Source organism: Patiria miniata, unplaced genomic scaffold (assembly GCF_015706575.1).
Source record: "Patiria miniata isolate m_02_andy unplaced genomic scaffold, ASM1570657v1 HiC_scaffold_19, whole genome shotgun sequence".
Lineage (NCBI taxonomy): Eukaryota > Metazoa > Echinodermata > Asteroidea > Valvatida > Asterinidae > Patiria > Patiria miniata.
The window spans coordinates 12,133,597-12,145,388 of NW_024037057.1; the positions used below are offsets into that span (position 1 = coordinate 12,133,597).

An 11,792-nucleotide genomic window follows, 5' to 3' on the forward strand; every position below is an offset into this window, starting at 1 on the left:
GCGTTCTCCCCTTAGCAAGCTTAGTAGGCTCTACCCACTCCATCAGTGGAAAACAATACTTGTGCCTCTCCAATGGCGTGCTGCAGCTCAACCAAGCGTCAGCCGGTTCGTTAGTAAAAACGTCATACACGCGCGCACACCACTGATTACGAGCGCCCATTGGATAAACGCTTGAGGTGCGTTAAAGGGAATGTACAACATTTGCTTTTGCTGCAATTTTCAGAAATTAATGGATTTGGAGGATTAGTATGTTATAGCAAATATTGTTCAACTGACTTGTTTCACGTTTTGGGCTTGTTTATGCTGGAAAAACCAAGAAAACCAATCATTTTCTTATAGTCTGGTTCCCCGACCCCACTTAAGATGAAACGGAGAAACGTAAAGACTTTGGGGAATTGTAAGGTCAAAGAATCACTCTAGCAGGTTTGTACCCCTTCATAGGTGTGTAATCTATCGCAAAGAAAATGCGGAATAACTAAATATGAAAACAGTTTTTGAAAAAGACGTGTTTTCCAACGCTGGTCGGCTGACCAGCGTTGGAAAAATACAGTTTTTCTTGAAAATGTCAGCACACCAGGAGCCACGATTTTACAGGATGCTTTAGACTGTCAATCCCTAACAATTCAGTAAGGTATACATGTCATGATAATTTGATAATTTTGTTTTTTGATGTTTGCAAATGTTGTATCTTCCCTTTAACTTGCGGTTCCATTTGTGCTATGCTACACGGTGTGAAGTATGCATGGTTGAATTGAGATAAGGTCACACTAACGAACCGGATACATGGCCAACTTTGGTTGGAGATTTATGTTGGCAATGATTGGTCAAATCATCCTTCCACATGTACGCACCTGTAAGGGTGGCGACCTCTGACATGATGATGTCATCCTCAGGCATTCTGGGAGCACGACTGAAGAAAAACTGATCATCTGAAACCACAGTAATAAAAAAAGAAATCTGTTAAGTACGGTACTATATGAAATTGGTGCCCATTGCCCATGCCCCAATAACATGAATAAAGCAGAAATACACTTTTGAAACTGAAGCATGTACACTTGTACCTGTATACATGTACTTTTAACATAATGTCGTGTCCGTGCAACAAGGTTGTATCTCCTAAAATGGGCTGTACGTGAAACGCAAGTTTCAGAATGTCAAAAGTTTGTATCTCACACAACCAGGATTTACACACAAAGTCAATGGACGTTGAGATACGACCTTGTTGCACGGAGCGTATTCTTATCCTGATGCCACGATGAATCTGCACATTCACTTTACCTTGAAAATGAACAACTTTCCCTGCGAGGGCCATAATTAAGATGCGTCACAACAACTGCAACTCAAACTGTTGATACCCAGGCACGATATTCCAACAGTAACTCAAACAGTAAATCCACGATGTTGATAAATTTCACGGCAATCCATGTACCAATATTTCAAGTAGTGAACTGAGGAAAACAATACATCACATATATTTGTACATCATGGCTACCGTAGTACATAGTGATGGTAATGATGTTGTCACAAAATTGATTTACCAAGGAAAAACATTTCAAACGGTTGCTCTCCAAGCACAACTTTCCAACATTCATTCCCACAGTTCAATGTATCCATGATGTTGATGAAATTCAAGGTACTCCATGCATGCTACACAAGTTACAACAAGTACAAAACATGTAGAATACTGAGCATAATCATCCATCACTATCATGAGGTTGCCACAAAATTGTTGATCAAAGGACAGAAAAACGAAACTGTTGATCTCCAAACACATGTATTCCAAAGTTCATTCCAACAGTAAATCCATGTTGTTCATGGCAATCCATGTAAATGTATCCATGATCAATCCATCACAACTACCGGGTATGTTGTACATTTGTGTAGGCCTACCGGTACATGTACAATACACAATTCTGATGATGATAAATTAATACTGGTGATGATACAGAAAATTGATGTTAGAATCAATTTTCAATTTACCTCTTTAGTTGCATTGTCTGGGGTTAATCCCTTTGTTCAGGGTGTGATGTCATTTCACTGACTATAACCTTCACAATATCTGTAACATCATTGGTTGCAGCTGCTGTACCAACGCCCACCGCCAACTACCAATTCCTTCTATTTGGCTATCATCATGGCTATTATGACACAATAGTTTAACAATGCAAATATTGATCTGTTTTCTGTAGTTAATAACATGTCAACGTTGTTTGCAATTTCAGTAGTTTGACTAAAAACAGAGTGAAGTTAAGAACATGTACTTGTACGTACATCAACACAAAGCATGCCTCATGTCACGGTCACATTATTCATTATTCAGAAACAGGAGAAGAAATCGGCCTGATAATAATAAAACATGTATAAAGTGCACGTACATATTGGTGCTCAAGGCGCTATTTCATTATTACATTTTGTAACCTACTCATTTGGCCAATGAAACATTTCAAAGACAATTTACAGAGAAAATGGACAAAGAATAATTACAGGCAAGATAATTAAACAAATGTATGGAGGCCAATTCATAGAAAGCAAGAACTTGTTACGGAAAGCCTATATACAAATGTACATGTACATGTGTACAATGTATTCAGAAGAATTCAATGAGACCGATAAGCAGTAGGCCTATATTGATCCACCAGTATCAGATGGTGACACCTCAAAACAGTGGGCCCGCTCCTTTTCGAAAAATTTAACGAGATCATAGACATGACAGAGTACAATTTTTTTCGAGTTACAATGTATCTTTACGTGCATGAACAATCTGTTAAACAGAAACTTCCGAGATTTGAAACTTGGGGTTGGGTTTCTTTAACGGGTACCCGGGTATCTGTGTTTTGGTTTTTTTTCAATCGGGTATCTGGTGCCTGTACTACAGGGCCCCATAAAAGCACACCCCTAGACAAATACATGTACAAACTGTACAATTTATGATAAAGTGTACAATTTATGATAAAGTTAGAAAATAAACGTTGACGGTAGCATTGTGTGACAAATCTTTTTTGTGAGTTTGTGAGGTTCTGAAAAGAACCGGGGGAAAAGAAGTGGGGGAAACTCTTCACCATGAAAACCTTCAAATCTCATCAAACTTGGAAGACAATTTTAAAGAAGAAAACACAGCATAAACTGAAGAAATACCTGTAACTTTTAAAACTTTAATTAAGGCTGGTTTGGAGATTGCAGGGTCGACTGCATGATATGGGAAGTGACCAATAGAGTCTAGAATTAGAAGTTCCGACTTGCAAGTATTTGATTTTACGATGGATCGTGCGACATGTTTTTTTTTTTTTTTCAAAAAAACAAAACACAACAAAACAAAACAAGCGGCCACTAAAGAGGAAGTGGGCGGGGATGCTAAACATGTTTTTTTTTTATGTTTCCATCAACCCTTCTTCTGTTTGATCAGTCACAGACAGTCAAAAATTAAATCCTCTTCCCCTGCCATAGCAAACACCGCGATGCGACCAAACAAAGCCAGATGACCCGCCATAATACACACGGGCAAAGTATAGTTCTGATCCCGCTCCAGTGTCCACACATTATCACTGTTATAAATACCGCCTGCAAGTCTGGCAATGGCCAATCCTGCTCCACACAACACAAGAACACGGAACTGTGAGCACGCCTTATTACCGTAACCGCGTGCCAGACTACATGTAAGTCTGGCACCTATGCCATCAGGGTACAATAACATGCGGTAGTAGATTAGTCTGGTTGCAATGGCGTCCCGCCGTTGTACAAAATTCTCTCGTTTCGCCTCTGTAACCTAACATTTAAAAATGCTTTGCGGCAAGGTGTGGCAAGATTTTAATCATTTATTTTTAAACCACTGTTTTAATAAAAGTCTGAACTTTCTGGGCAGTGCTAGTCTGTTACCATTTTTATTTATAAAGTTATGATAAAAACAGTTATGATAAAATACATTTTAATTTTACAATTAAAACTTTTAATGAAAGTGCCGGCTCACACGGTAATGTTTGGTGCAATCTGTCGATATGGAAAACGCGAGTTGAGAATTCATTTTTTCCATCAAAATGAATGCAAAGTTCTGAATTAATGTTTTTGATAAGGTGAAGTAAAAAATAAAACAAGTTTCTTGTCCCTGCCCGCCTCCTTTTTGGAGGCCGCCTGGATTTTCTTATTAATTTTTTATTTTTGAAAAATGCAGTAAAAAGAAACACTGAAAAGGCCACAAATTCATAGGAAAATAAACACTTGCGAAATGTGAGTCGAAGTTTTCAGTATAGACTCTGTCGGTCACTTTGTACACCACATAAATCGACGCACGATCGCTAAACACTTCGTGAGAGTCCATACCCCTGCGCACAGTGGAAACACCAACGGTTGCAGGAAATTTTTAAATGGCGGCCATCTTGAAAAAAAATTTAAAAAAATAAAAAATAAAAAGCCCCTCTTCCTCCTTTTTTTCAAAAACCCCGGCGAGAAACATGTTTTTTGTTTTATTCTGCCTTATAAGTTATAGTTATAGTAATAGGAGTCAGTATTCCTCTTCAGGATACTTTTTGTATTTTTAGAGTAATCGTTAGCACGGTTTGAAATCGACTAATTTTGCGTGGTTACAGATAATATATACAGCCCAAACCACTGGACTCCCTACATGGCCTACATGTAGTCCGAAAATTTGGGACTCTCAATACTGTGTATGAGATTGAGAGTCCCAAAACTTAAGGTATCCATATTGTGCAAAAGTTTGTGCTGCATAATAAAACCAGTGTGAATCAAATGTGCAAGCTTCTTACTCACTACGTACAGTTTCTTCAATAATCCCCAAAACTTCTGCCCTGCAAAGTTGCTGTTGTGAGCATTGCATTGATCACCAAAAGTTCAGCGTTTAATTCTAATTTTGCAGGGAGTTATCGAAATCAAAACGTGAAACATCACGTTGATGTGTACTGCAATGCATTGTGCAAAAAGACTCCTCAGCTAAAACATTTTCATCGTGTAGATAAAACAGCGCCCTCTTGTTGATCTGAGTGAATGCAGAATGTTTCCCTTTTAAACAGAGGGCGCTATGTTCATTTGGCCATTGATTAAAAAACAAGTAAGCTGCAAGGTTCTTCCTACACCTACCCAGAATACCTTGGGAATCACACACCCATTTCCAGAGCATGGAGAATGACGTGGATGGTTTTTGAACTGTCAAAACCTTGCCTTAAAATTGGATTTAAGGTCTCCAATTTTGCAGGTGACATGCTTGCAACTTAAGCATTTTGATGTATGTGTTGTGTGGGCATTAATTAGCTGAATGGTGAGTAAAAAAAAACGTCAGTAGTAATTTTGCACGTTTTTATGCACTCATGGTCCCAGTCTGTGGACTCCCTAATGATAAACAAAGGCAAATGAAGCTCTATTTATGGCGATCATGCAGTGTAGGGCCCCTGTTTTGTTTTGATCAAATTAGAGTCAAAAATGTTTTGTCTTGCTCAAAAATCACCTTTGCAATCAAAAGCAGACTTTTCTTAATTCTAATGACACCCGTTTTGCAATTTTGAACAGATTCTTGGGGTAAAAATCACCATTTTCCTGCGCGGTTTGTGCCTTGCAATTCAGCGCGCCGTGCTTACTCACGGTACATCGCTCGGTGATCGCCATCTTTATTTTCGGGTCGCGTGTTGTCGCCGCGCTGTCATCGTCATTTTACCCCCAAGTTTCCCTCAAAAATTCAAAACCCTGCCCTTTAATCTTTGTCTATGACGTACCTGTTTATTGAGAATGTCGCCAACTAGTTTGGTAGGTCCAATAATTTTAAGGTGCATTTTGTTCTCTTATAGTTATAGGAACCGGGCCCTACACTACACGATCGCCCTATTTATTGGCCATTTTCAATGAAATGAGTCACCATGACATGTATACAAAACACTGGGCGTAGCCAACCCCCCCTCCCCCTAGCTGGAGTTACCCAGCCCTGAGTTTTATCATTGGGTTGTCATCTAGGGCTGGAGCGTATTTTTCTCGTAACTTGTAGTATATTCAAAACAATTTGGAAAATGTTCAATTTTGTCCCCGTTACACACTAATTGCAACTGCAACTCAACCCAAACTTGCCTGGAATAACCATTACACAGGTCCTTGAAGTAAAAAACGATCCACTATGAAGATTCAGCCTACAATTGCAGTGAAAACAGGAGGAATAACCGCTAACTTGACAACCTTGCTGGATTGGCCAAGACCGCAATTGGTTTGTGCACAAAAAAAATTGTGTACAATGAATGGCGGTCGATTAACAGGCACAGAGAGCGATCGCTGTCAACTACTCGGTTTTGCCGGCTGCGCTGGCTGTTGGCGCATGACGTCACGCGGAAGCATATGACCCGATGACTGTTTCATGCACTATTGGTTGCGGTTCCAGTACCAAAGCTGTGATGCGAGTGGTAAACCTTATATTAGTGCATGAAACAGTTATCGGGTGTTACGCTTCCGCGTGACGTCATGCGCCAACAGCCAGCGCAGCCGGCAAAAACGAGTAGTTGACAGCGATCGCTCTCTGTGCCTGTTAATCGACCGCCATTCATTGTACACAATTTTTTTGTGCACAAACCAATTGCGGTCCTGGCCAATCCAGTAAGGTTGTCAAGTTAGCGGTTATTCCTCCTGTTTTCACTGCAATTGTAGGCTGAATCTTCATCGTGGATCGTTTTTTACTTCAAGGACCTGTGTAATGGTTATTCCAGGCAAGTTTGGGGTGAGTTGCAGTTGCAATTAGTGTGTAACGGGGACAAAATTGAACATTTTCCAAAATTTGTTGAATATACTACAAGTTACGAGAAAAATACGCTCCAGCCCTAGATGACAACCCAATGATAAAACTCAGGGCTGGGTAACTCCAGCTACCCTCCCCCCAACCTGCCCACCAGCATTTTAACCAACATTAAAAATTTGAACAAAGTCAAATACAAACTGACATTTATACAGAGATGCCACTTTTCCGGTTTTAACCGGAATTCCGGTTTTTAAAAAAAATCTCACAAAATTCCGGTTTTTCCGGCCGTCAAATTAACCAGAAAAAGAGAAGAAAAACTGTGGAAATGCGTTGATTTTTACCTCGATTTAGTACATTTAGGCGCACGCATGGCACAACGTTGTTCGTTGAAGTAGTCTTAAAAACAGTCTTTGTGTATGTTGTTGCCGAGCCTGCATGCGATACAAACGGCCAACGTACTTAATTGCACGCAGTATACAACGGCGCCTCGCGCGTGCTTCACCGCGTGCGGGCGTGTTGTGTGCTAAGCACACGTAGCATTCAGCCTGGAAATCAAGTCTATCATTTCAGCTATCGGTGGTTTCCGATCGCAGTGATATATGTGAATACAAAAAATGCGGGTACCAACCATGTTTTCGTTGAGCGCATCGCGTAGTGCAAGGATCATGTACACCGACAGCAGTGTTGTGGAATCATGCATGTTTCGTGTCGAATATTACGTTGGAAATTCGGGTAGGCAGAATAAATATTAGGATGGAAAAAGTCAAAGTGATTGAACGAACCGACAGCTTTCAAGGCCATAGAAGCAAAATTAAAAAATAAACAGAACTTGGCTTGGCTACAAGATAAAGATGACAGCGGGGACTTTGTGTCGGACACGGAGTGGCTTTTTCACATACACAAAAGTCCGGTTTTTTCAAGCAGCCGTTCCGGTTTTTTTCAAGCAGACCCAGTTCCGTTTTTTTCAAGCAAACCTTGTGGCATCTCTGTTTATAACTTAGTGACATGACTCAGTCATTGTCACTAATAAATGTCAGTTTGTCTTGACTGTTGACAAGTCTAGCCTCTGTTCCTTGCTCTATGGTCTATCTGACTTGAAAAATGTCAACCGTCATTCCCCGGCCCCCTCAACAGCTCAAGCATGTCAAGACAAACATGACAAAAACGGCACAGACTTTCCTTCATTACCTTCAGCTTCACTGACACTGTCTTCACGTTCACGACGTTCCTCCATCATGTCCATATTCCTGCTTTTTACATCGACAACGAATCGCCAAACTTATGTTATGGACGGTAATGCCACTAATGGACAAGAAAGTTGTGATTCTTCGCCATCGCAAAATGCGCCATTGTCACGAAATTATTTACATTGACGATGGAAATTAGCGCCCTCTATCAGGCACTTTATGTAGGTCCACACATGGTCAAAAGAGGGCGCAATTTACAAATAGCAGTGATCAGTCAGAAAAGCAAAATTAATAATTACAACTGAAAACTAAAAAGATAAGTTTCATCATGTATGGGTGTCGACAAACACCTTTCTTTCAGGTTGGGTGGTCCTCTCATTCATTTTTTTTAATATTTGAAATTATAAGATTTTTTTTTGTTCTATTTTATTTATTCATTTAAGTTTTAAATCTGGCCTATTTTAACTTGGCAGATTCCTTGAAATTCTTGTAAATCGATCTTCATTATCTTATTTTGTCAATTTGATGTAAAAAAAAAAAACACACACACACACACACGAAAAAAACAATCGGAGTCCACACGATGACCCAAAAAAATAGGCCAACTTTTTTTTGGAAAAATAAAAAGGAGGTCAGGTTTTTTAATGAACCCTGTGAGGTCACTGGATATTTTATGCGCAGTACGTTTGCGCAGGTGTATTTATCGCTGGTACTCTGCCGAAATCCGTCTCCCATTCATTTACATAGTATTGCACGGATTACCAGTGAAGGCTCACCCTGCGCTGCCTCGCAGCAAAAATCTGCGAACGGAAAGACGTCGACTCTTTCCCCGAAATGCCTTGTTTTACAGGCTTTGTTTGCACAAATAACACATTTTGACGTCATTACTTTGTGGTCAAAGTAAAGTGGTAAGTTTTGTTTTGCTATTGCACTTGAAAGTAACCTTCGTTTTTGTCGGAAATGTTTTGAACATGGAGAAGCAAAAAGTGTGAAAAAGGCTGGGAAAAATTGCTGATAAACAGGGCGAAAATCAAGATGGCGTAAATGACCTGACAAAAACCTTGAAAATAAGTGTTCTTGTAAATGTTGGGTAACCATTGCGTCGATTGCCGTACCTGAAATGTCTGCAAGCTTATTCTTAGGTCGCTCACACGAACACTTAGTTATTTGTAGACAGTAGTGATATGTTGTGAATGTGAATCTTTATTCTAAAGTTATCATGGTTATTGGACTGTTTTTGGACATGTTTAATTTAAAATCAAAACAAAGCATGACAATTTGACATGCATATCTTTCATGCATATTTGATAGGCCAATTGCAAAGTCCAGTAGGGAAGATTCAAAGATTCCAATATCAGGCCACCACTTGTCATCCTGTGCACAAACTAGTATGGGCAGATGAGACTGGTCTGAAATTTTTAAAGTGTTTTCTCAGTAGGCCTAGGCTACTCCTAGTCCGAGTAACTTGGACCCAACTTATCGCCTTTTTAAAAATTTGGACATGGTCTGGCGATAGTAGGGTCCAAGCCCATTCCTCGACCTAGACAACACAGTCACTGACAGTCCCAAAAACCAACATTTTCCAACAAAAAACATCAGATTTCACCTTCAAAACGGCCTCCAAATTACTAGATATGCCACCTGAGGTACAAGTAGACATCGATAATTAAGATAGTTGTACTGAAGTTTACTTACGATCCGGAAAAAAAGTGAAATTTTCCGTTCATTTCGGAGAGCTCCCCTCGCGATCTTGAACACGTTAAATTTGCGATCGTGTTTAAAGTTTGAACGACGCGATTTCTTCTACATGCCCAGCGTACATTCGATGGTCCCCGTATCCCGTATGCGATTCCGTTACCGAGCGCGCGCGATGCATCGATTATGATAATGATCACGTTTGTAAACACATACATGTGCATTTCGAACTGTAAAAGGGAATCGGGAACCAGCTTGAACTGGTACCCGCTATAAAAGCTGCGCTAGTTCCCGACTCCCTATTATCGTTTGAAATGCACATGTGTTTACAAACGTGATCCAGTCTACTCATTATCATAATCGATGCATCGCGCGCGCTCGGTAACGGAATCGCACTCGGGATACGGGGACCATCGAATGTACGCTGGGCATGTAGAAGAAATCGCATCGTTCAAACTTTAAACACGATCGCAAATTTAACGTGTTCAAGATCGCGAGGGGAGCTCTCCGAAATGAACGGAAAATTTCACTTTTTTTCCGGATCGTAAGTAAACTTCAGTACAACCATCTTAATTATCGATGTCTACTTGTACCTCAGGTGGCATATCTAGTAATTTGGAGGCCGTTTTGAAGGTGAAATCTGATGTTTTTTGTTGGAAAATGTTGGTTTTTGGGACTGTCAGTGACTGTGTTGTCTAGGTCGAGGAATGGGCTTGGACCCTACTATCGCCAGACCATGTCCAAATTTTTAAAAAGGCGATAAGTTGGGTCCAAGTTACTCGGACTAGGCTACTCCTAGTCCTAGAACTGGTGTCAGGTCAACTCGCCCCCTGGCCGACTCGCCCCTTACCGACTCGCCCCTTACCGACTCGCCTCCTGACCGACTCGCCCCCTGACTGACTCGCCCCTTACCGACTCGCCCCCTGGCCGACTCCCCTCCTAGCCGACTCGTCCCCTGACCGACTCGCCTCCTGACCGACTCGCCCCCTGGAAAGTTAAGCACCTTACAAGGACATCTTGAAAAAAAATAATAATAACGACAGTGCGGGAACACATTGCCCGATCGTAGCAAGAAACTCAAATGGAGCCAAATTATTCAAACGCCACATTTGAAGGATTTCCGGTACAAATGCAAGAAACTATTGATCTTTTATGAAGAATTTGGGTAGGAAACACCAAACACATTAATAGCACAGCTGTACCGATATTCGCGGAGTGCCCGGGGCCTATCGCGCGTATACGCGTAGCAGCCGGTCTATTTCGCGGTCCGTTCATGGTGACTGCCGGCGCACGGCACTTTACCGCGTTCACCGTTTGTCAATGACATTACTTGTAAATCTCAACTTTAGGTCCTCAGTTTCATTAAAAAGTATTTTAAGAATTAAGGATGTACATTTTGAAAAAAAAAAAATAGTTATTTGTTTGGTTTAGTCATGTTAGTGGTGTTCTCAAAATGTTATAGGAGGGGAGGCTCAACTTTCAGAATCAAAACCGAAACTCAGATAACGAGAAGCTGATTGGAACGTGATTTACCCTCTTCTCTTGCGGAAAGGGATTGTCTTATTTTCATGTGTGACCTTTTTATTATTGGTTATTATTACCATTTATTATAATAATTATTGTTATTGTACCAGAAATCATTATTTGAAATATTTGGCTCCATTGAGATTCACGACACGACCGGGCATGCAATGTGTTCCGCTCCACTGCTTTTTTTTTTTCACGATGTCCTTGTAAGGTGCATAATCTTCCAGGGGGCGAGTCGGTCAGGGGGGCGAGTCGGCTAGGAGGCGAGTCGCCCAGGGGGCGAGTCGGTAAGGGGCGAGTCGGTCAGGGGGTGAGTCGGTCAGGAGGCGAGTCGGTAAGGGGCGAGTCGGTAAGGGGCGAGTCAGTAAGGGGCGAGTCGGCTAGGGGGCGAGTTGACCTGCAATCCTAGAACTATGAGGCTCCACGTAGTGGAGCCTTATAGATCAAGAAGCCCGCAAAATTGCCTGCAGCACAAAACACTAATAAAGTACAAAAACGTCCATCAAAATGGAGACATTTCACACAGAACCGCTGCACAGTTTGCCCCTATACTCCGTACTTTATCTCTTGACATACTCACGTATCATGCGCAGAACTAACATAGGTGGATTCTGTCGGTTTTTAGGCCAAAATGATGAAAAATATGCCCTTTCCGCACTGAGCCA

At 41.0% G+C, this 11,792-nt stretch overlaps 1 protein-coding gene across 2 annotated transcripts in view; it reads right to left on the reverse strand.

Annotated features, from left to right (window-relative positions):
• Positions 1 to 8,080, reverse strand: part of LOC119725814 — a 33,849-nt gene extending 25,769 nt beyond the window's left edge. The window contains exons 1-2 of one of the 2 annotated variants that reach the window (XM_038197398.1): positions 7,915 to 8,080; positions 852 to 931 (exon numbers count right to left, since the gene is read on the reverse strand). In XM_038197398.1, the coding sequence (XP_038053326.1) occupies positions 852 to 931; positions 7,915 to 7,961 (127 nt within the window). In that variant the 5' untranslated portion in view covers positions 7,962 to 8,080. Of the gene's footprint in view, positions 1 to 851; positions 932 to 7,906 lie in introns of both variants that reach the window. The other variant, XM_038197397.1, reaches the window with a different exon arrangement.
• Positions 8,081 to 11,792: the final 3,712 nt, after the last annotated feature.